This window comes from Mytilus trossulus, chromosome 14 (assembly GCF_036588685.1).
Source record: "Mytilus trossulus isolate FHL-02 chromosome 14, PNRI_Mtr1.1.1.hap1, whole genome shotgun sequence".
Taxonomy (NCBI): Eukaryota; Metazoa; Mollusca; class Bivalvia; order Mytilida; family Mytilidae; genus Mytilus; species Mytilus trossulus.
The window spans coordinates 51,886,597-51,913,639 of record NC_086386.1 but is presented as its reverse complement, the minus strand read 5'-3'; the positions used below and the strand labels follow the sequence as shown (position 1 = coordinate 51,913,639).

Sequence of the window (27,043 nt, the reverse complement as noted above, 5' to 3'; positions counted from 1 at the left end):
CGCTGAAACTAAAGTAAAAGAATAACAGTTGCATTATTTTGTGCATCAATTGTGAACTAACATATAAGATGTGCGACACCACCAGATTCCTTGTGGGCTTTATCGGTTTAATCAGTATGGATATGTTGGAAATCTTGCTTTTGCGTCATATCTCCAACATAAAAAAATATTCCTGTTTTATCAAAAATCTATATATTTTTATTGAAACCACCAATTTTTACATTGTATACACAATAACTAGACTTGCCAGGGCACAAACATGTTCATAATCTACACATTGATGACCAATACAGTTCAACTCGCAAATAGTTTTATAGTGTTAATTTTTCGCAGGTATGTCTGGGCAGGTATTATAAGTATATTGGATGCTTAACAAATACTGAATTGACCAATGACACCGATTGTTTCTTTATACGTTGATTCAATATAGTATTGTGGACTGTTTTAATATATCGTGAGATCTTTCGCTAAATTTAACTGCAGTTGATTTCACGTATTTTGATCATTTTTTTACCTTGTTCAGTTCATCAAGAATGAGCCTAAACCCTTTTTCTTGAGCAATGGTTATAGGATTTAGTTCAGAGTTACCAAATATTTTTACTTTTGCACCATTGTCGCATAACATCTTAACTATTTCAATATTACCATTGAAGCATGATATATAAAGAGGAGTTTTACCATGATTGTCTCGTAAATTGACTTTCGCATTTTTCTCGAGCAATGTACAAACAATGTTTTTATGACTGTTCGTACAAGCCACATGAAGAGCAGTAACTCCGTCTTTATCGGTACGATTTACATCATTCTTATGCTTCAGTATCATATTAACTACATCCTTGTTTCCATTTTCGCAACTGAAAAAAAGACCCGTCCAACCTTGATTATTTTTCTCGTTATATTTTACATTTTTCTTTAAGAGAATATCTACAACATTCTGATGTCCATTTTTGCATGCTTCATGAAAAGGAGTCATCGTATTGATGGTTTTCGCATTGATCGAAGCCTTCTTGTCAATTAACAATTGTACTGTTTGTTCATTTCCTGTTCTACATGCTAAATGTAGAGGTCTCTCCCCTGTTTTCTCTTGTGCATCTACGTCTGAACCTTTTTCTATCAAAAGTTTCACAATATCAATACTCTCTTTATCACAGGCCGCATGTAAGGGTGTAAACCCGTTTGATGAACTTTTGTTAATATCTGCGTTATTTTGAATAAGAAGTTCCACGATATCTTTATGATTCGCTGTACATGAATAATACATCGGCGTCCTTTCTAGTTTGTCCAATGTATTAACATTCGCTCGAAATTTTATTAATGACGACGATGTAACCCTCTGTCCATTACTGCATGTCAAATGTAAAGGTGTTAATCCACTTTTGTCTTGTACGTCAACATTAGCGTGATGGTTCAGCAGTATTCTTGTTAGTTCTGTGAAACCTTTAAGACAGGCAATGTGAAGAACAGTTCTGTTCTCACTCGTATACGTTTTATTGATATTACCAACCGCGTCCGGTAATTTGATCATATAATTCACGACAGAAATATTATTTTTTTCACACGAATAGAAAAAAGGCGATACTTTTTCATTGTTTAACATGTGACTGTTTCGACCATTTACAGCAAGCAATTCAACTATATCAAGGCGACCATTCATGGATGCTAAATGCAAAGGAACATTTCCTTTTTCATCCGTTTCATTAATCATTTCTTTGTCCAAGTTTATAAAATAAGAAACATAATCTCCATAACCCAACGATGAAACAACATGAAGGACAGTTGAGCCGACTGCATTCCTTTTCTTTATATTTCCGTTTTTACGGATCAAAAACTCTAAAAATTGCTTTCTAAATGTTGGAAATTGATTTTGATTATTTTCCAAAATACCAAAACAATTTATCTGTCCTTCGATAAGGTCTCCTACAAGACGAGTAAAATAAGCCTCTTCATGTTCTGGTGTAACTTTTATTACAGGTAAAGTCTGTTCTTTCCTTAAACATGTTATACCTGCCAAAGTTACTTGACTTTTAATTACAGTCTCTTTGCTGTACTTCAGTACATAGTTCATAAATGTTTTTGCAACGCAATATAGAACTATTGATTTCATTTCTACATGGATAAATTGGAAACAGTCGTTATCAATCTTTACGTATGTGTCTGTCAAAGCCTCGAGTTGACTGACAATAAGTCCTTTTGATGGAAGTATTTGAGATCCAAATTCCAGGAACAAGCTTTTCATCAACTCTTCATTTTCAATGTTGACAAAAGATACATTTTTAGCTATGTTTTCTTCAAAAGCGAGCACAGCTAAAGAGATATACAGAACTGGTGATTTAATTTTGTAATTATCTATTTGCTCTTCGATGATTTGAATGGGATAGGTAAAAAAATCCGCTACCGTACCAACGTCTTCTGATAAATAGGTCGAACATATGGAGGGCAGAAAAGGATACATATTTATTATTTTGTCATTTACTAGTAAAGCATTTATGTCACTATTTTCTAGATATGCTTTACAGATGTTCAATCTTTCCGTCGGAGTTAATCTTAACTCTTCTGAATGTAAATCGCATACGAATGCTATTTTTAATCGTTCACAGTTTCCCAGATGCCAAATAGACTTCCTACCCGTTAGTAATACTTTAATTTGCTCGTTATTATTTAAAACATTATGTAGTAAAGTTTCCCATGAAACTAGTTCAGCCTCATTGAAGTCATATTTCCCGACAATATCATCAATTACAAAAACTTGCTTTGCACCCTTTTCAATGTAACGGGTAATGTCTGCTGGCTGTTTGGCAGGAATAATTTTATAACCATGTTCTTCACTTAATCTAAAAGCAACATTATAAGCATACACGGATTTACCCGTCCCTGTTGGTCCTATAATAGCAACTACTTGTTTTGTCTGGATGCGTTCATATACCAATTCTACGGCTTTCGTAACAACAAATCTTTGAAGTTTATTTCTCCAATATTGAAGTATTTCTTGCAATTCTGTAAAATTAAAGTCAAAGTCAAACATTATAAGGAAGATTATAAGCAATATGTACATAATATGTTTTTTTCTGGAATACAAAATTGGTACACCCCGATATATGGAACACAACCGCCGTTATATGTGGAACTTTGAAATTACATAATGATGTTTTGATATAACTCAATATGAAATAGTCATTACTAAATGATATTTCGATATTCATGATATTACATTATCTGTTTTCGTATTGACTTGATATAGTTTTGTAATTACTTAGTATGGTTTTTACATAACTCGACATTTCACCATTATATAATTTGATTTTGACATTAGGTAATGTGGTGTGAATATAACTTGGTATGTACTTAACTTAACGTTATGTTTTATTGCATTGAACATGATGCGGTTTTGTTATTTCGTAATTTTGATTTGCCAATTCTTTATATGGCTTTTACATAACGTAATGATGTTTCAAAATTTGACAATTTTACACTACATTATGTGTTTGTTTCAGCGTATGATGTGGTACTGCCATTCTTTGATGTGGTTATCCCATAATTTGAAGAGGTGAAAACACGTTACCATTTCGGAAAACATGTTCTATTTTCTATCCAATTTATATATGTCGCTTGTGTATTTCGTTTTAGTGGGGAATGACATCAACTAAGTAAAAGTTAAAATTCAGTTGCTGTTTATAGGTATTTGGTACGAAAATGGGAATCGACAGACAAAATTCAGAAATAAGATACTAAGACATTAACAGTTATTCGGAAATAAGGGGGATATACCAAAACCATTCGGTCTTGTCGTTTTTTTTCCTTAGGTCATAATAAATAATAGGTTTGTTTGCCCAAACGCTACCTACCCAGAAAAAAGCTGCCTACTTAAATTCTTTTATTGTCCTGATTTGAAGAAGTTTTTTTTTAATCAAATAGGCATGAAGACTTAATCAACATCTGATACTTCAATTTTTTTTTTTTGAAAAAAAAAGAAAATGCCTACCTAACTTACCACTGTCTCAGCCTTTGGGTAGGGTTTGGGCAAACCAAAATATTTTTAAGTGTGGCCTTAGTTCTCAAATGGACGCCGTATATTAATAAATGCGTAAAAAAGATCTAAAGAACTCCGTAATGTAAAATTTGAAAGGACGCTAACAATTATGAATGTAAACAATTAATTAACATTGGTTAAACATACAATTTGTGTTTTTGGCAGAAACTATAAACGGTAGATAAAAATTGTGTTAGCATAGCTTTCAGCAAAATAGGATCTACAAATAAGTCAAAAGAGTGTCAATACGGAATTCAGTTTTTGCCCCTGAAAGAAGGTTTTTGTTTATTTTTGTACATGACGGACGGGCTTATACAAATGAATAAAAAGTTTCAATGAACAACGACACCTGTATTGGCAATGTATAAACTTCTCATCTAATAGACATTATAGAAAACTGAATGTTGTGCCTTCAACAAGTAAAACAATCAAAAAAACGTTACATTGGTTATTGTATTGTCTTGATATCTATGTTGATATTTCATTTTTTTTTATATTTCAAAGGTAAATTCAATCTGACTATACTGACGAATACATTTAGTGATTGCTAGTACTGTTTTCCTAAGCAAACTTAGATTTATATAGCACATAAAAGATAGGAACAGTAAATGAGTAAAATTGATATGTCTGAAAATGTATACGAGTTTTACAGTGAGTAGTTTTAATTTATATAATATATATAGCAGGCTATACAGGTATTTTCAACTTTTAATTATTTTTAATTATGGAATTTGCTTAATTTCGTGTGCGTGAAATTTTTATTAAATTCCACTTTTATTCTGTATTTTAATATTCTGTGCAACCAACAACAAAGAAGATAGCACATTTTAAATAAAATGCACTGTGCAACACTAAATACATTAAATGGAAACTGCCGAATCCATAATAGCCTGTTATATGTATGTTTATATGAAAATTAAACTACCATTGTCAATATCTTGCATGTTTGCTGGTAATGACTGGGTCTCAGGCTCAGCTTTAATGCTATCTAAAATAAATAGAAAACAATAGAGCGTTAGCATTATTAAACAAACGCATCAAGGCTGGCCATATCTATTAAGATATATGCAATTTGCAGGTTTTTTGTCCAAATATAACATGTATAATTTCTGCCTGTCAATTTAGTTTTTTGGTATTTCTAAAGTTTCCCTCCATCTAATATCAATATTCATGTAAACCTCCGTTGCAGGACCTACTTTCTGAAGTTAATGCTAATCTATTCTCGTTGTGAACATAAAATATTAGCCACCTGATGTTTAACAAAGAACAATCAATCAGTCTACGTATAACCAAAATCTTTCTGACACAGACTAGGTAACTATCACATGTTAAAACATTTAATAACATTGCAGGTACACTGTTTATTAATAGTAATTATTGAAAGCATAATAACATTGTTTTTAAAATGTAATTTATTAAAATTATAAGGATTGCAAGATGCTAGAATGAAACGATTATACATGCACTAAATACCAGTAGTATTACTTGTAGAAGCTTTGTTTATTTCAAATTTCAAATATCATTGTTACATTTACAAAGAGTTTACATGTAGTTATATTGAAAACAGTTGTTGGCATGGTACAATGGTTTTGATCTTTTCCTATATTTCATGATGACACTTCTCTGGTATTGACTGGGTATCAGGATATATTTAAACTACTGGTTTGATGCCACTGCTCGTGGACGTTTCGTCTTCGAGGGTTTCACCAGCCTAGTTGTCAACATTTGTTGACATGATAATAATGTGCTTATTTGAAAAAATATCCTGTTCACAAAAATTTGAATTTTTCGATTAACTAAGGAATTTCTTATTCCAGGCATAGATTACCTTAACCGTGTTTGGCACAACGTTTTGGAATTTTGAATCCTCAATGCGCTTCAACTTTGTACTTGTTTGGCTTCATAAATATTTCGTAACTAGCGTCACTGATGAGTCTTATGTAGACGAAGCGCACGTCTGGCGTACTTAATCATAATCCAGGTATTTTCGAAGGTTTAATGCCTCTGCTACATAAATATGGGATTTATTTTGCCATTACAATGCACATGTATCGGGGACTTGCATCATTAAGTCATGCTAACTTACTGAAATCTTCACAATTCTAGCATTTTAGTTAAATTTTAGACGGCTTTCGTGTAAAACGAAAGTGGCCGCATTCGTGAGCATCCTTAATATTGAAATATAAGTTGTATTTAATGACAATAAATAACATATATAAAGGTTGAGGATGAACACGGATGCGGCAACTTTTATTTTTGACAAAAACCATATGAAAAGTGACAGTTTTTGGCATATTTGATAGATTTTTCATAATCTAAGCTTGAATTTTTGATGAGAGAATCTGTTAAAATCGTTCACAAAAAAATATTTAATCAATTGAAATAGACATTTAAGTGTTTAAAAAGTGTCCAAATCTTTCGTCAGATGAACTTGAAATATGAGGCCAAAATCGGCCCTTATCGGACCTACTCCTTTCCTGTTAACAACAATTTGATTTTTCTCGAAAAACTAAGGATTTTCTTATTCAAGGCATAGATTACTTTAGCCGTATTTGGCACAACGTTTTGGAATGTTTGATCCTCTATGCTCTTCAACTTTGTACTTGTTTGGCTTCATAAATATTTCGATACGAGCGTCACTGATGTGCTTTATGTAGACGAAACGCGTGTCTGGCGTACTTAATTATAATCCTGGTACCTGTATTAACTATTCGAAACCCAAAACGAGGGATTTGCCTTGATTTTGATACGATGAAAACATAACTTCGAGATGGGGTTTTTTCACTGTTAAAGACACAGTGGTAGCCTGATGCTGTTATACATGTGTATGCTCTTTGATTAGGTTGTTGTCTCTTTGACACATTTCTCGTTACCATTCCAGTATTAATGAAAAGATTAAAAACCATCAAATTCCAATGTGTATAAATAAGCACCCTTACTGTTTAATAAACTCATTAGTGGTGCTATATTCAAAACAACATTCAATAAGAAAATCACCATGCATTCAATTCATTTTATAATTCTTCTTCAAAATTACCATATCAATTAAATTTCTTTGACTCATAGTATTATAGCAACTGCAATAAGTAACAGTCACTTTTATTCTCACTTATAATTAAACATTGAACATATTTTGTTGGTGAAGTTTCAAAATGAGTGTAAATATGTGTTTAACATGATGTATGGTAGGAAAGCACAGAGGTTAGTTTAGTAACAACAAAATGTGTAAATAAACTCATCATAGATACCAGGACTAAATTTATTATATACGCCAGACGCGAGTTTCGTCTACAAAAGGCTCATCAGTGTATTTCTTTCTCCGATTGTGATGATTTGTTTTTTAAACATTATTAATTAAAGTACATACCCAAGTGTTTCATTCCGTTTGAATCATCTTTTTGGATCAGTAGCACTACCACACAACTCACTGCTAATAAATGAACCACATTATGTATTGATTATTTACATAATGCATTTATATATCATATAGTAACATATAAACATGTACAATACAATAATATGAGCGTTAAACAGTGATACCTTTATTATGTTTTTGTTAGTTTTTTCACATTGTTGTAAATAAAGTGAGTCGCTGAGCACAGCCGGGTACGACTGCTAAGGTCGAACCCCGAACATTTGGGGCAGATTTAGACACAATATTCAGGCATGCTACTGTCTGAATTTGGATTGCGATTAAACTTTGGACATAATATAGGTTTCTTACACAAATAAATGTGGTCAAAAATTTTACAAATCTAGTGTTCAATACTGTGCAATTGAAGGTTTATTCTTTCTTCTTGAAGATTTTCAAGAATTTGAAATTTGAAAATAAATAAAAAATCCCATATAAACCCATTTAAACAAATTGGAAGAAAATACACCCCCCCCCCCCTTTAAAAATACAAAAGTTTTGGACACTCCTTGGAGCAATCTTCCTCAAACCAAATTCCAGCCTATCTTTTGTAGTATGGAATATTGTGGTAAAAAGTTATTGTCTGGAAACTACAAAAACAATCGTTTTTGCCCTTTTTTTGGCACCTAATTCCTGCATGTCTAGGGCAATAACCTCTTAACTCAAACCAATACTTCACTTTGTGATATAATACACTTCGGAACAATGTCAAAGAGATCCGTACAATCATCCAAAATTAATTGTCCGGAAACTACAAAAATGCTTGTTTTTGGTCCCTTATGGTCCCTAATTCCTAAACTGTTGGTATCATAAAACTCAAAATTAGTCACAACCTTCTGCCGGCAGTATTACACATTTTGGTACAATTTCAGAGCAATCAAAATAAGTATACCTAAGTTATTAACCTGAAACTACATGAACTAGGAAAATGCTTGCTTTAGACGACTTTATTCCTAAACGGTTGGGACCATCATCTCCAAAATCAATCCAAACGTTCCTTTTGTGGTATTAAACCTTCTTCAACAATTTTATAGAGATCCATTTACTTAAACTTAAGTTATTGTCTGGAAACCAAAGGTGTCTTTGAACGACAACGCATACGACGACATCATACCATTATACGCTAAAAAAATGCTTACGATCGTATATATATGTTATTTTTTGTGACTGTAATACAAGAAAGAAGTTTAACTAGCTATTAAACCAGGTTTAATCATATTTTTTTTACACAGAATGCCTGTAAAAAATGAGGAATAGTGATTTAATAATAATTGATGTCTACAAAAAACTTTAACCACATACTGAATCTAAATGATGAACCCACCAACGACAGAATCTAGGATCTCTATGTCTTGCTTTCGCGAAAAAAAATTCGCCAGCAGAACATTAAATGATATAACATATGCAGTAGAAATTTGAATATACTAGTATATGAAAACCTTAGCTTGATCACTCATCCCTAAAATTAGTTCACTGTCTGGTTAATCCTGCCTGAGTCACATACAGATACCATATAGTTGATTCAACCACATATAGATGGTATATCACTACAAAAAATGGGCAAATCACTATACATAGATATTTAAACAGTTAACCAAGAAAAGTAAGGTAAAGGTTAACATAAATATACCGGACAAAATGTTTATTCCATTAGACATACAGACTCTCAACGGTGAACTATGTAATATTCGTCGCAGGGGAAAGTGTATTAAGCTATTACTTACTTAATATGTATACTGCGACAATGAGAACTAATATTAGAACTACAACTCGCACAAGCTGTATATTTGCTGAAGAAAAAAAAACACAATTGGTTATATTTAGTAACATATTTTGTGTACAGCACACGATTTAAATACAAAATTTCATTGTGGAAATCCATCTTTATCTTCGTTTAAAAGTCTAGTTGTTCTTATATTGCACCAATCAAGCTTACGATATTTAATGAACATTGAGATCAGATACTAGCACCATATTAGTGTTTGAAATCAAATAAAACTTCCTAATATATATTGACTTTCTTTCATTTGATATACATGATATAGGCTGGTTTAACGAGCTGGATGAAATTTGATAACACACATCAGTCAGTAAAGGTTATTATTAACTAGAGGCTCTAAACAGCCTGGGTCGCTCCCCTTGGTATATGTGCATATTAAACAGAAGACTCACATGCGTTTATGAAAAATATTTGTTTTGGTGATGGTGATCTGTATGTAGATCTTACCTTACTTAACATTATTGCGTCTTACAATTATCTCTGTCAATAATGCACTTGGCCAAGTAGTTTCAGAGGAAAATATTATGCAAAAATTTACGACATTGTTTAAAATTGATTACAGAAAAAAGAAGATATGGTATGATTGCCAATGAGACAACTATCCACAAAAGACCAGAATGACACAGACATTAGCAACTATAGGTCTCCGTACGGCCTTCAACAATGAGCAAAGCCCATACCGCATACACGTAGTTAGCTATAAAAGGTCATCGATATGACAATGTAAAACAATTCAAACGAGAAATCTAACGGCCTTATTTATGTAAAAAAGTTAATAAATGACAATAACTCTTAAAGGGTCAATTAACCATTTTGGTCATGTTGACTTATTTATAGCTTTGATATAAATGCTTTGGTTTCAGAGATCTCAGCCAAAAAATGCATTTTACCCCTGTGTACTATGTTTAGCCAAAGTCAAGCTCACACAATACATAAAAATGTCACAGTCAACAGTGAGTAAATGAACCAAAATGTAAAATGACGCATTTGTTTTCCAGCTTAGTTTTCCAGCTTTTTTAGTAACAATTACCTTTACTTGTTAATATTATAAGTACAAAATGTACATATCAACTTAATAAATTACAACATACCTATAGCTAGTACATAAGACTCTAATGAAGAATTGTTAGTTGATAATGATATTTCAGAATCTTTGGGTAACCTGACAAAAAAGGAAAACAAATAAAAAACATTAACATCGAAAATCAAGTTATGATGGAACATTTCTGTATTGTTTATGAGATAATAAGAAAAAATCCTAACGACAACGAATATATTTGATAAGGGGCCAGATGAAGGACACCTCCGGGTGCGGGAATTTCTCGTTACATTGAAGACCTGTTGGTGACCTTCTACTGTTGTTTTGTTATATGGTCGGGTTGTTGTCTCTTTGATACATTCCCCATTTCCATTCTCAATTTTAATTTAAGGAGATATACCTAGGTTACGGGAAATAACTCATAAAATCATTAGTTCGTTTGAGTCAACCACTTTCGTAGGTACATTTGAAGCCTCAAGGTAACATATATTATTTCCAATCTGTTATAATCCTGGTACCTTTGATAACTATTTACAGGTAAATGCTTTAAATACATTGATGAAACTGGCTTAAAAAAACGCATAACTGATTTAAAGAGTTTTCTCCCTGAACCTAAGTCTACCCCCTTAACATTTTTTCAAGCTGATAATCAACAAATTGTGAATAAAAGAACAGAATTGTACATATTATATCTATCTAATTAGATACAAGGGCAACAACAACAAAAAGTAAAATTAAATTAATGTTTATAAGGGGCAAAACCTTTTTACTGACTTTCGAATTTGCTAATATAAACCTATGATATGAAATTTATAAAAATCTGGCAAGAATTGTACTTATGAGAGCTTTAACAAGAGCCTACTGATGGACGTACAGAAAATATGTCCCCAAAAATGTATTACTCATTAGACAATAAGTTATATTTTTTTTATTAAAGGTTGATTAAGTCCATAAATACTAACTCATTATTCTTATTATGATTGAAGGTTGATCAATATATAAAAAGAAGATGTGGTATGATTGCCAATGAGACAACTATCCACAAGAGACGAAGTAACACTAAAATTAACAACTTTATGTCACTGCACAGCCTTCAACAATAAGCAAAGTCCAAACCGTAGTACGTGATGCTATAACTGCATTACCTGATGGGAACGACACCTTATAAGTATACGTCATGTAAAATGTTTAATGAGACCTTTTAAGGGTTCAAAACTTGATAGAAGCGTGCTTTGTGTTTTTTTTATTATTAGGTTTGGCCCATTACGGTATTCTGGTGCTCCATAACACCTTAACTCAAATATGTGCTCTATATTCACTATAAACGTGTTGTTGCACAGTCCATATATAGGCTTGTTAAGGATATATAGGATTTGATAATAATTAGGTCATTCAAGGGTTCTAAACTTTATAGAAACTTTATTGATGGTGTATTTTTGTGGTTGTGCTATTGTTACGGAGGGGGTCGGTGACGGCACCTCCCGGGACGTGTAGTTGCCAGTATTGTGTCCCTATTCGACCATCTGTTTATTCACAAATGTACAATAATTGCGGACAAACGAGTGTCAAAAAACTTTCTTAAATGAAGTTCAAAAATAGAGTAATTTCAAATGTAAAATGAAAAATAAAGTGTTCCCAGAGTTAGTCTTTAGTAATGTAAATTGGCTTCGCGTTGTGTTTCGAGTAATAAAATTGCACCAAGAAGAGGTAACTAACTCTAGTGAACTGCACCGAAATGATGACTAACTCTAAACTCAAGTGGACTGATACAGTCCGGCGAGTATGTGGAGGCCTGTACAAGGCCGACTCCGACTGAAAAACAATTAAAATCCTTATATTGTCATTAAAACGGATAACTTCAACTTAAAAGTAACTGAAGACAAATTGAATAAATTAATATTCATAAAACATTACAGAAACATCAAAAGTTAAATACTATAACAGTTAAATTAACAATCCTTACTTTTATCTCACTATGGAGTTTAATTCAAATTAAACTTAAAATCAACATTAAATCAACAAATAATTAATTTATCCAAAATTAAGGGAAAATAATTAGGCACATCTATTACACTAGTATAAGGTTTAATCTTTATATTTTAGGAAACCTCAGTATTATATACTTAACTTTTATAAGTCCCTTACTAACGAAGTTGAAGGGGACTTTAGGTTTGCACTTTCTCCGTCTGTCAGAATGTCCGTCCAGAAAATTAGCTTTCCGCATTTTTTAGTTTTAAACATATTTATTTATATTGGAATGGGAAAAACGTTTTGCAACTTATATAAATCCCTTTCCACTTTGCGAATGCGAGTGCTGTCTTGTAGCGGCATTAACTTACTCGTTTTCGAAATCTACAAGGATGTCTTTTACATGCAAGAGATAAGGCACTGTTGTTGGCCATGCTTGAAGAAGTTGATTTGATATTTAGTATATAGTATAACCATGACAAGTTACAGATCAAGTTCTAATTCTGTTCCGGGTTGATGATTTTTTGCAGAGTTATTACCCTTGGACTTCGAAAATTCACTTAGATAATTGGTTTCCACATTTTGTTTTTTTACAGATATTGACTTAACATTTGGCATATAGTAAAACCATGACAAGTTACAGATCAAGTGCGAATTGTGTTCCGGTCTGATGATTTTTCGCAAAGTTATTGTCCTCGAATTTAAAAAAAAATCATACTAGTATTAAATTTTCCACTATTTCTTTGTCATTAACTTACGGATTTAGATTTGAAATTTAGTCTATAGGTTTACCATTACAAGTTACAGATCAAGTTTAAATTTAGTTTTGATTTGATGATATTTTGCAAATTCATATGATCCTTAGACCTAGAAATATCACACAATTAATCAATGTTCTGTACAAGTTTTAGTCGGTCATGCTTGTCTAACTACCGTTATCTTGATTTGATATTCGGTATCTATACTTTTAATCTTACCATTTACACATCAATTTCAATTTTTTTTTGAGAATAATGAATTTTAACTGGAAGGGGACTGTGTATTGCCATGTAATACTCCACACTTTGTTCACACTTTTTACGTTTGTGTATCACTTCTTAGCCATTTTTATGGATTTATTTTTTTAAGTTTAGATATTAATTAATAGATTAAATAATTTGAAAGTGAGATATGTAACAAAGTAACGTAAGTGACACAATTGTACATGTACCGTATAGCTTCTGAATATACATGATACAGGAGAAGTATTTTCCAATATTTTTTGGAAGGGGTTTGCCAACATTGCTCTAAAAAGTACTATTTTCATATAAAATTCACTTGAATTAGGTTCATAAATTTATATAAATATATAAAAAAAAAATACTTAAACTTAAAAAGAACATTTTCAATATGACACGGCCATGCTTATATAAGCTTTAAATGTATAGCATCACTCATAACTTACTGAAATTTTATATGCAGCTCCCTTTAAATGCATTTAAGGATGTACTTAGTTGAAAATAAAAAAAATCCAGGAATTCAAATTGATACTATAAGTCGAAAAAGCATCAACTAAAGAACAAAATAAGCTGAAAAATACTGATAGGTCATGGAGCTCCTTTTTGAGATAATTCAGTTTTAAAAAATGGCGGGAAAAGGCTGACTTGGACTATTACCTTACATATGCATTGGTATTAATTGATCTCAAAATTAGCTATAAAAGTTGTTTATAAAAATAAAAATTGGTGTTATGGGGCAAAATATTTTACCCTATAGCTTTGGAAAAAATCCAAGGGGTCTGAAAATCTGACACATATTTTCAAAACCTCACCTAAGGTCTTCCTTAAATACCACAAAAAGCCATTAATATGTGATTTCCAATAGCATATCTAATCAAATATGTAGAACATAACATTACCATAAATCAATATTCACTTACCAAGCCACAATGAATTTTGATATAGAATTTCATATATAAAATCTAGCAAAATTATGACCTATATTTTATCGTATACTGATTTAAAGGAGTTTTTAAGTTATAAACGCTATGCGTAATAACGTCCGAGAGGTCCCGTGTTCTTATAAAGATGTTCTGACATAATGAAGTGTTCAAATAACTTCATATGTGTTTCTTACCTCGTAATACCCATTTGACATAACGATGTATATATTTTGGCATAATGTAATAGAAATACAACCTAAAGATTTTTTACCATAACGTAAAGAAATTTTCGCATCATGTAATAAAACTTTCAGATTAGGTAATGAAACAACCACATCACATAATGAAGTTTTCACATCATGTAATAAAGAATTCACATAATGTAATGAAGAATTCACATCATGTAATGAAGAATTCACATCATGTAATGAAGAAATCACAGCATGTAATAAAGATTTCACATCATGTAAAGAAGAATTCACATCATGTAATGAAGAATTCACATCATGTAATGAAGATTTCACATCATGTAAAGAAGAATTCACATCATGTAATGAAGACATCACATCATGTAATGAAGAATTCACATCATGTAATGAAAAATTCACATCATGTAGTGAAGAATTCACATCATGATATGAAGAATTCCTATCATGTAATGAAGAATTCACATCTTGTAATGAAGAATTCACATCATGTAATGAAGAGTTCACATCATGTAAACAAGAATCCACATCATGTTATGAAGAATTCACATCATGTAATGAAGAATTCCCATCATGTAATGAAGAGTTCACATCATATAAAGAAGAGTTCACATCATGTTAAGAAGATTTCACATCATGTAAAGAAGAATTCATATCATTTAATGAAGAATTCACATCATATAAAGGAGAATTCACATCATGTAAGCAACGTTTACATCATGTCATAGTAGTTTCTTCTTATAAAGCAGTGATGGCGTTCCATGTTTCAAGTTGATTTGACTTCAACTGCATCAAAAACTACCTTGACCAAAAATTTAACTGAAACTCGCACTATCATTTTCTATATTCAGTGACCGTAAAATAGGGATCTAATTAGAAAGATCATAGCATAGGGAACATGTTTACTAAGTTTTAAGTCGAAAACTACATTGACCACAAAAATGAACAAATAAGTGACACATCAACAAACGAATAAATTACAATGTGTTTTATCAAACCGAACTGGTCAGAAAACAGCAGGCAATTCGTGAAAGTGCAAGGTTATACAATAAGCTATACAGTCAAACCTGTATTAAGCAGTCTTTCTTCGGAGTAATCAACGACGATGGAAGTAAGTTTGTAACGACTTTGACTGACTATACAGCCATAGTGCACGGTCAGAGGAATAATCAAGAGTTACTGCACGAGAGAGGTGACATCTGAAGATGTTCCACAATTATTTATAATCCAACATCACCCATAGCTGGAACCGGGGCTAAGTGTTTTGGTCGTTTTCAATAGGTAGAGTTATCATTTTTGTGGCACAATGTATTTAACTAAAACATGGCGGATTCTGGTGTGGCAAATTAAAAGAAAACTGTTTGTACTCTTAGAGATATGTTGATCGTTTTTAACTGAAACGGGACGGTGTGGCAAAATGATAATTCTGAAAGTCACCTCCCATTGCATGATATTTGTTACAAACGGGTTATAATTTCCGATTTGACTTCGAAACGCTATGAATATACTTTTCGTCATGATTATTTGTAAGTTATTGAAGCACATCAAAATAACCATAATTGCTTAATATTGAAATGAGGATTTCGTCTGAATATTGTATGACCCTCACTGTGATAGACAGGTGATCGCTGAAATGAGTTAATTAAAATGAGAAAATCCTGGGAAGTCCTTAAAGTGGTTGTAGGAGATAAGTTAAGGTTATTACTAGGTGATCCTTCAGGCAGATTTGACTGTACTCACAATTCTATTAGAATTTAACTCAACTTGAATTTTTTGAATGATATCATAAATATCAATCTCAGAATGTCTGAGCATAATCGGATGATTGTAATCGTCGTTCAAAAAGTGATAGGTAGTGATTCTGAATTGCTTAAACATTTTAAACAGGTTAAGATGTCGAAATTGAAGTTTTGGGATTATTTCTTTTATATTAAAATGTTTGTTTTCCTATGCATGCTACATACATGCATGTAGCTTTCTTTTGACTTAGATTAAGCACTTTAAAATACTTGATGAAATATACTTTAAACTAATCATGCTTATAACAAGTCTATGGGCTATTGAAAATGTTTGCACCTGTCCTAAGTCAGGAATCTGATGTACAGTAGTTGTCGTTTGTTGATGTAACTTATACGTGTTTCTCGTTTCTCGTTTTTTATATAGATTATACAGTTGGTTTTCCCGTTAGAATGGTTTTACACTAGTAATTTTGGGGTCCTTTATAGCTCGTTGTTCGGTGTGAGCCAAGGCTCCGTGTTGGAGGCCGTACATTGACCGCTATAATGGTTTACTTTTTTTAAAATTGTTATTTGGATGGAGACTTGTCACATTGACACACACACCACATCTTTATTTTAGATTATATCCAACTGAAACTTCCACAAATAGTAACAATTTATTGGAATTGCATATATATATATCTCTAATTCTTCGACAATTTGTCCCTTCCTGTACCCACTGTATAACAAAATGTAATCAACGTGTGGTTCGTTTGATCTAAGTTCTCCATTGGTTAAAATTCGATTATGACGTCGAATTTTCTTGCTTTCCTCTGAATTTCCTATTGTGACGGCATGAAAAAAGGCGACCATGCCTGATGACGTCACAAAGAAAGAACACACCATTTTGCAGATCATTTGAAAAGAAGGAATACGTTTGCCTGCTTACTGTTTGAAAATCATTAGAGACACAGATTCTACCAGCACCGAATCTCGTGTAATACGATATTTATCCACTCTCGATAGTTAAATTTTAAATATTTAAAACGCTCGGCGAGCCTTGCGTTTTAAATTTGAAAATTTGACTGTCTCGAGTGGATAAATATCGTATTACACTCGATGCAGTGGTAGAATCTATATTTAACTGAATATATTATATTTTAATTCAAACTGATCATGATGTCTTATGAATATAGAACACACTTTAATGTGACTTTACAGCAAGTGCTGCAATCCACCTTTTGTACGATAATCAAAATTCTGACCAAACTGCAGTTTATTTTAGCTCTCCAGACGGTACAAATGGTTAGATATTTTAAATATATTTAACAGCTACATTATCATACACAGTCAAATCGTGGAAATGCAACGTGATAAAATAAGGCATACTTACAATCCTAATAGTATCTATATATATATATATACAACTCGTCTAAACATCAACCCAACAATGTTAGATCTGTAAATTTGCTTTCGCAAATGTTTGGTTCTTCCCTCGCCGGGATTCGAACCCATGCTACTGTGATATCGTGACACCAAATCGCCTGCACTGCAGCCGTCCCGCTAGACCACACGACCACCTGGGCTCTCAAAAAAAAGAGCTTTCGGTGGCCATATGTTACCTTTCCACGTCAGTTTTAATCTAGCGGCGTACTACAGTACATGATATATAAGGCATGAAGATGTTATTGTTACAGATCAGCTAAATTATCTATAGTAAAGGATCCTACAAATTAATGTAAGATACAGTCACAGAAAATAATTATATTCATAAGTACGTCTGAGTCAGTGAAAATTCTTTAAAATATTTTCTTAATATCAATGTAGTGGATATATATATATATATATATATATATATATCCACTACATTGATATTAAGAAAATATTTTAAAGAATTTATATAAGTATATGGTTACTGTAATAGTCGTGTAAAAGGAAACTATATACAATTATAGGTACTAGTAGTATTTTGATACTTGATAAAATAATAACTGTCCGAATTTAAGTTTTTTAATTGTTGCTTCTAAAACATGTAAAATGGCATTTATTTTCAATTTTGTGTAAAAAGAAATCAACAGTAAAGATTGATAAATGAAGCTTTAGACTGTTTAACACCAACCTAATCTAAACCTGGGATGATCCAAGTTGTTTCAGAAGAGTTAGGAAGAGAACAGTTTAGTTATTTTTTTTTAAAATGTTCTAGATAGACTAAAGGGTAAATGCAGTTGATGACTACTGCGAAAGACTAACATGACCAAGGAAAGTAATCATTATGTGTCCATAGCTTATACAGTTAGAAACAATAAAAACTTACACAACAGAATGCAATAATGTGCAGTTAAAGCTTGTATTCCTTTCTGTCACCTTTTTACATTCATAATCTGAAAAGATTACATAAATAAACACTGTTAAGGTAGATTGGGTGTCTAAATTATAATCCATAGAATTTCTTAATAATTTGCCAAAATGAAGTTTATATCTTGCTTGTTTAAAAACCTTAATAAAAAGAATGAGTCACCGGATTTATTTTCACACTACAGGTTGTGCAAAATTGTCAAATTTTGTATAGATTATGCATGGAAACCCAATTTTCGGTCATAAAACAAAAACTACACCATAGAATTTTGAGATAAAATCTGAGAAGATAGTTCAAATATTATTCTTGCAGATAAGAAGAAGAAAAAATGGGGTCACCGGACTCGTTTGCTTGCTTCATAATAAAATGGGTAAATTCCTAACACATTCTATTGTAAAAGTAACGCTATCTGAATTATCTGCCCTTTCATTTGACTTGTCTCCCCTTATTTGGCAAAGTTGGAAAAAAATGAATCAAACGAAAGTATTCGTTTTTTTGTTGTAAAATACAACCATTAGTATGATAACACATGGCATTTTCTATACCATAACGAAAAATCTTACACAGGAATTACCTTCTTATATCAACATTTGCACATTTCATCAAAAATCTGGACCTGGTTTTCTGGTATTTCAAAATTCAAAATGGAGGAAGACACCCTCACTACCTTAATACAGAGGTATGTTTAGCCTTTTTGTATTTGCGATAATGCAAAGGTTGAAATTAAAATATCAACACTTTAGCATGTAAGTTTGGCATATATTTATAATTAACTCAACCATGAATTAAGGTTCATGATTACACAGTATAAATTGAAATAAGATGTACAGATGCTAAGACAGCTGTAAACCAAATACTATTGACTTATCATCAGTAGTTCCCTTTAAACAAACCTGGACAAAAACTAGTAGATATAATTTTTGTTTAAATTTCAAAGTGAATAGACCATAATTGAGGGAGTATGGCCAAATACCCTCTATGGTTAAGCGATGTACCAATGTTAATACAACTGCATATCAAATGTCACTGACCTTCCACTAGCGTGTTCCCGTAAATGACCTACCGCTAATCACAAACTACAACATGAAAACTAAGAAAAAGTTTTAAAGTCAATAAAACTCTTTATGAGGGAGAATGGCCAAATAATTTCCATATAAATAACATATGACAATGTTTATACCACTACAATTATCATTGACTTAACATTAGTGGTTCCCCTGAAACTAACCTATAAATCACAAACTAATATATGTAAAGGAAGCAAAGATTCAAAATCAATTGACAATTACTGAGGCGGCAGCCAAGGAAACACAATGTCCGCTTCAGCCACCGGAAACATCATACATATAGCTCCCTCTTTAACTACGCCCTGAAGGCAATACAAAAAAAACTATAAGTAGATGATACAGTCATGCTTTTAAAGCACGAACTTGTATTTACCAGTTTCTGCAAATTTCTAAAACAATTTGCATAGAACGCCCATATTGGGACACAATTTTATGTCAAAGACAGACGTTTATTATTTTGCTGATATTTCCCTCCCCCTCCCCCCAAAAACATCACAAAACTTTTATACATTTCAGTACATTATTATGTGTTTGTATTCAAGATAAAGCTTACAACAGCAAATAATAAAATGGCGGTTAAATCAAAAGTAGGTGAAATAAATTTATAATTGTTCATATGCCCAATAAGGTATTTGAGTTGTGATCTTTACATACATGTACATAAATTTACACTATGTAAATCAACTAGTTTTAAAATATACATGATAGTTTTTTGATATTATAATTACAATTTTTTAAAGGAAAATAGCATGTGAATATGTTCAACATATCTTCAAGTCATCCTCTGTGAATTGTGTCGAAATATCCGGCGAAAATGCTCTTTTAAATTTAGCAGTTTATATAACCTACATTACATACCTTGTGACAAATTATAGTTAGGTGGACATATCTTACGATGACAGGAACAATCTTCTTCAGAAGGTACACAATAACATGTTTGCTTTGGTTGAATAGTAAAACTATATCCTCTCGTATAATCACATCGGCATGATCTATCTACTTTATTTGTCTCATTTCTATAAACAACTTGTCCTTCTTCGTTGCAGTACGATTTTGCTAAAACACAGCTATGGCTTTCATTGGTCCAGAATTTTAAAGGTTGGTAGAAATCATTACTACAATTAGACCCTTGCAGTGTGTGAGTTGATCCAGCAACAATTAGCTTTTTTCCTAAATGCAAATACAAATCATATCAAACACAAAGTTGCTGGAAAACAATTGTTCAAATACCATATTCATGATATTTGAGAAACCAAAATGATATATTGAACCACGTGTGTTATTGGTTTCCATGACAGGTAATACTTTATCAATTAAAATGAGGGCAATGTCAGATAACAATGACAGAAAGACATGTTCAGTCTACAGTCCTTCCATACACTCAATATACTAGACCTATTGCTTATAGTATCCAAAACTTAACCTTGTTCACTGATCCATGAAATGAGGTCGAAGTCAAGTGAGGTATTTCAAGGTTCGCACATACTAAATATGTTTATCCGATTACTCATTATAAGAGAGAAATTAACATTACAAAAAATCTTAACTTTTTTTTTCAAGTAGATACTGAACCATGAAAATGTGGACATGTGACAGAGATGGAAACTTTGTAACATGAGACATGTACATGTATATACAAAGTATGAAGCATCTAGGTATTGCACCTTCTTAAAAACGAAGTTAGCTTACTCTGCCTCCGCCGCAACCGGATAACTATCTCTATGTCGAGCTTTCTGTAAAGTCGCAGGCTCGACAAAAAACGGTAGTTCATGAATTTTACCCAATCATCTTGCTGGATATAACAGTAGAGGGGCAACAGGTATAAACTACATATGTAACAGATTGCAATAAACAATTAATTTCCGCATTGGGAACCTTTTTCGAGATACAGACTTTAGAAAGTTGATCTTTTAAACGAAACTTTGCTATAATTTAATGATAGTTTATTTGGAAAGTACTTTTTGGTCCAAAAAATATAGGTTCCAATGTCTTTTCTTAACGTAATTTGTACTTATCTCCTTTGCCTGTCAAATTAACATTTAAAAAAAAATATGTGTCTCATCCTTGTTTTGAAAAGACACATCTGTGTTCCGTTGGGACTAAGGAAAGATATATCATTTTGCCTTTGAGTTTATGCAGAGTACAAGAAGTATCTAATAATAAATTATAAAGGGTACACATATCGACCAATCAGGATTAGCCATACCGTTGTTTTATGAATACCATGTTGTAATTGGAGTAAATACTCTAATTTGGCATTAAAATAAGAAGGATCATAGCAGAGGGAACATCTGTACTAAGTTTCAAGTTGATAATGGAGGACTTCAACTTCATCAAAAACTACCTTGACCAAAAACTTTAACCTGAAGCGATACAGACGGACGAACAAACAAACGAACGTTTGCAAACGTATGAATGATTTAGATACTAAGGATTTTCTTATCCTTTCTTATTTGGAACAACTTTTATTTTAATTTGGGTTATCAATGCTCTTCAACTTTGTACTTTTTTGGCTTTCTAACTATTTTGATCTGAGAGTCACGGATGAGTCTTATGTAGACGAAACGCGCGTCTGGCGTATTAAATCATAAGCCTGGTACTTTAATCACTATTAAGAGAAAAGAGGATGTTAAAGCAAATACATGCAATTTCAGTTTTTAATTTAATTTTGTCTTTATATAGAAATATTAGAATTATTTGGAAAGGAGTAGGGGCATTAAGGCCTGGATTTGGCCCACAAAAATTAAATGTTTGATATCTATTTCAAATTGGCACATTATGTTTAGAAATGCATAGGTTCAAGAAATATAAAAGAAAAACATCAAGATTTTTACCTGATGACGTCACAATTACGTCATAATATGTACTAATTAAAAGAAAACGATGAAAAATACAGATTTTATGCAGTTTTCCATCTATATTTCTGTTATGGAAACATCGTGCGCAGGCAAGAAACAACAAAATAATTTAACAGAAGCTTTATTATTACTATTGACATGATCCCACCAAATATAAAGTTGTTTCTTGGGTGCGCACATACTTTTTCAATCTAAAATATGCATAACATTTGATGAATAACAAGGAAAATCACGAAATTTTACAAAATATGCAAAATAAATCATGAATTGTTGCCATGGAAACTTGTTCAATGTCGAACTTGTTTTGTTTCTCTGGGTACCTTGTACTGTAGTACGGTTTTCAGTTATTTAAGAATACATATGATAACTTTTAAATTTGCAGTAATTTTTGGGCCAAATAAGGGCCTTATAGGGGCTACTCCTTTATGAACAATTTTCTTACAACTGAATTACGACTATTATTGCATCTCACTATATGTACTAATTAGATTGACCATTTAGCCCAACCTTTATGACCCTAACAAAATATCAACACCCTTTAATTTCTGACCCATTTGCGGGTGACTTTTTTTTTTAGATGTTAGAACATTTTTTAGAGTATGTCAGTGGATGTACAGTTAGCTGGAGGTAGTAATGTCCTTTAACGTCAGGCGTCAAACGGTAATTTTCGGCTATTATTACATGTAACGTCAAATTGGTAAATTTTTTACCGTGATTCGTCAAAATATCCTAATCGTGATTCGTCAGAGGTCTCAAATAATTATCGTTTCCGGGTTTTTTTTAAAGAAAAAAATAACGCCATTCGTCAAAATCAGTCGATGTTTTTAAGAGTCATTCTCTGTAAGCATCAAAATCATGTGGAAATGACATGTCACAGAATTGGTTAAAAATTTGTAAAATTGATCTAACAGTTGTGATATACTGAAAAATACAACCAGTTTCGTGTAAAAATTTGTGGTTGCTATGGTAACGGCTTGAACAGTTTTTGGTCAATTTTGGTAAGGAAAAAAGGCTAAAAATGTGCAATTTTTGTTAGATGAATACGGCCTTCAAGAGAATAAAAAAGAAAATTGTGTTTGTTATTATGAATAAGTATGGTTACGACATATTTAAAAATTGCATTTGAAAAAATATATTATATAGCATGTATGTCAAGAACCTAGCTCCAAAAAGGGTCAAATTCCATGGGTATTGAAAATCCAATTTTACCCTGTTTTGAAAGCATCGAAAATTTTCAACCCAGATTTTCTCAACATGGTTAAAATAATTTTTAAATAGTTTAACCATTGCTAAATCAAAATACAAAAAATTAGGAGGGGTATATTTGAAAAATTTTCAAAATTCAATTTTTTGAAAACATGGTTTTTCGAAATTACTGTTTTTGATATTGCTACAAAAATAATATTGAAATTAACAAGAATGCTTAATTTGTCTGCAAATACTTAATCTTGATCTCAGAAAAAAATAAATGTTACCAAAATTAAATATAACAACTGCTAAACTCTAAAATCTCAATTTAGAGCCCCTTTTAGTTACCCCTGTGTAGCAGGAGTAGCTTCCCCTGAATTACTGTTCAGACAGAAAACGTCTAAAAGAAAGTGTACATTTTATCGTCATACACCAAAAACTACCGTTAACGTCATTTGGCAAGCATTTTTACCTTTTTATGTCATGAAGGTACACCCATGACGACCCTCTTAGCTATTTTAAAGACATAGACAGTTAAGTTGGTATGTATTTAAAAAATAATTAGTATTACCTGGTGCTTCAAAATCGGGATGATCTCTACAAAATTCCACAAATGTTTTATTATTCTTATCATATAAGCAAGAGTAACTGCTGTTAGAGCCAAAAATATTGTCAGCTCTATGTTTCCAGTGTGACTGAACAGGACACTGAAAGCTAAACACAGCATCAGATATCTTCAATATGGATATTGAGTGAACAGGACACTGAAAGCTAAACACAGCATCAGATATCTTCAATATGGATATAGCCTGAAATTTAATTAAGTAAAATGAAAATGTTAGTTGACAAACATATACCCAGATAAAATAAGCATACTGCATTGTGTTCTAAACATGTATCAACATTGTACTCAGACTTCTTTTAAACTGAGTTTTAATGTGTGTAATGCTATTTGTTTTTTTGTTATTCTAAATTGGCTAGAGCTATAGGGGGATGGTTGAAATATCACAAAACACTGTTTAACCCCACTGCATTTTGGCGCGTATCCCAAGTCTCTGGCATTTGTTAGTCTATAGTATTTTATTTTTTTATTTTTAGCTCATGTACATGATTTGGAGTTTAGTGTGGCATTTAATTTCACTGTACACAATATATTCAGGGGACAGCTGAATAACACCTCCGGGTGCCGGATGTTTTGGCTGCGTTGACGACCCATTGGGTGCCTTCTACTGTTGTGTACACTTTGGTCGGGCAGTTGTCTCTTTACCATTATTCCCAAATTTCAATTCTAAATTTTAATTTTTGAAGTCTTACTTTAATTATTTCAGATTGGATATACTAGCTTTCATTTAACCACTCATCCAATGAATTATAAACAAGATTGCACACAAGCTTAAATCATTTCTGTTTGCAAAAATGTATCATACTACGCATGCTGTATATTCACTTTTCGCTATAAATTTGTCTTTTGCATGCATTTCCAAATTATCTACACTTGTATCCATTTTTTTCTATTGCCTTTTTAAAAGCAGGATCGCATTCTCGCAGGTTACTTTTTTATTTAAATTCAACTGTATTTTTACAATTATCCCTAAAACAAGAGTCTCCTTACCAAGAAAAAACTGTAAATATCCATGTCAAAGCTGTTTGGAAATATTTTGAAAGCTGATGCTGCTGCAAAAAAAACTACGGTATTAGTTATACATTGTAAAATAGTTCTTATACGATAATATGATTGATTTTTGGTTGCTTAACGTCTAGTGGCAACTATTTCATGCATATTTAGGACGATTAAATTAAGTCGGGCGAGGCGAAGATAGAGCCGAAATGAATTTTATTGACCCGATAAATTCCGTATTAGAAGAACTGCACACTGTGTTACGAATTTATCATATATTTGTTATTTAAATATAATAATATTCAAAATCAATTATTAAGACAATACCAACCAAGTACATTTAGATATGTAATCTAAAACTGTGAAAAATGAAAAATATTGGTACGATAAAGTAACTAAAAACAAATATTTATAAAGTTATGGTAAATTACTCTAAATCAGGATAAAATGACGTAGTGTAAATTGATTTGGGACAGTATTAATGATACAGGTGTATTCTTCAAAAGAAATGCTATTTTCTGTCGTTCCCATTTTTGGCAACGATATAAACATGATCAAATGATAAATAATTGCGGGAATCTTATGACTTACAACATGGCGACGTCCGTCAACAGAACAGGAACGTGGTAATGTCCAAGCTCCACTGTTAACAATTTTGATTTCACGAGTAGATATAGTTTATATACATATATATTTTTCCGTTTTATTCATTGTTCTAATATTATGTTATTGAGGACTTGCCGTAGTCGTGTAAAACACAATAAAATAGAAACATTTACAATTGATCTTTGTTATATTAGCTCTACTGCTATATTTGTAACTTAAATACATTAGGAATTGATGCAAATTTTCGGCTCTAAATAATTGTTACCAAATTTTTAATTTCATTAAAATTAAAAAGAGGGACAAAAGATACCAGAGTGACATTCAAACTCATAAATCGAAAACAAACTGACAACTCCGCGGCTTAAAAAGAACAAGACAAACAGTCAAACAATAATACACAAAATAACACAAACTCACCAAAAACATGGGATGATCTCAGGAACTCCGTAAGGGTAAGAAGATTATGCTCCACACATAGCACCCATTGTGTCACTTATATAAGTACATACCCAGTCACACGTCTAATTTGGTTGGTCATATGTGTGAAAAGGGAACAAGATTATATAAAAAAGAAGATGTGGTATGATTGCCAATGGGACAAATATCCACAAAAGACCAAAATGACACAAACATTAACAACTATAGGTCACTGTACGGCCTTTAACAATGAGCAAAGCCCATATCGCATAGTCAGCCAAAAAAGGCCTCGATAAGACAATGTAAAACAATCAAACGAGAAAACTAACGGCCTTATTTATGTAAAAAAAAATGAACGAAAAACAAATATGTAACACATAAACAAACGACAACCACTGAATTACAGGCTCCCGACTTGGGACAGGCACATATATAAATAATGTGGCGGGGTTAAACATGTTAGCGGGAACCCAACCCTCCCCCTAACCAGGGACAGTGGTATAACAGTAAAACATAAGAACGAAATAGTTATAACATTAGGAACATTTCATATGTGAAAGGGGCAACCTACTATGATGAGGTTTGTAAGATTGACAAAAGGATGATGTTAACTTCACCACCTGGTTTAAAAGCTTTCTTGTGAGCAACGAACCTATATCAAGGTACATGTAATCATTCTATCTATGATAGTTTTTGTAACACCCATAACATTAGAGGTCTAACAAAAATGTGTCCATAGTACACGGATGACCCGCACGCACTTTTATTTTCTATGAACTGTGTAATTGGGTTTAACATTATAATTTGGCATCAAAATTAGAAAGATTATATTATAGAGAACATATGCGCTAATTTTTAATTT

The 27,043-nt window shown here is 32.0% G+C and overlaps 1 protein-coding gene across 1 annotated transcript; it reads right to left on the bottom strand.

Annotated features, from left to right (window-relative positions):
• Positions 1 to 304: 304 nt before the first annotated feature.
• LOC134697860 (uncharacterized) lies at positions 305 to 25,045 on the bottom strand. The gene is made up of 9 exons (XM_063560149.1): positions 24,971 to 25,045; positions 24,112 to 24,349; positions 20,353 to 20,664; positions 18,386 to 18,452; positions 10,311 to 10,381; positions 9,164 to 9,229; positions 7,395 to 7,457; positions 4,953 to 5,015; positions 305 to 2,994 (listed from the first exon to the last, which is right to left on the bottom strand). The coding sequence occupies exons 1-9, from the start codon at positions 25,043 to 25,045 to the stop codon at positions 503 to 505; spliced, it is 3,447 nt and encodes a 1,148-aa protein (XP_063416219.1). The 3' UTR covers positions 305 to 502.
• Between the last annotated feature and the right edge of the window lie 1,998 nt (positions 25,046 to 27,043).

Excerpts from the sequence above, each read along its gene's own strand:
- LOC134697860 (XM_063560149.1), bottom strand. The coding sequence starts at position 25,045 with ATGGATACAAGTGTAGATAATTTGGAAATGCATGCAAAAGACAAATTT. Across the intron at positions 9,230-10,310 it reads GTCTTATGTACTAGCTATAG|CAAATATACAGCTTGTGCGA; the intron begins GTATGTTGTAAT and ends TTTTTTCTTCAG. Across the intron at positions 2,995-4,952 it reads CATGCAAGATATTGACAATG|AATTGCAAGAAATACTTCAA; the intron begins GTAGTTTAATTT and ends TTAATTTTACAG.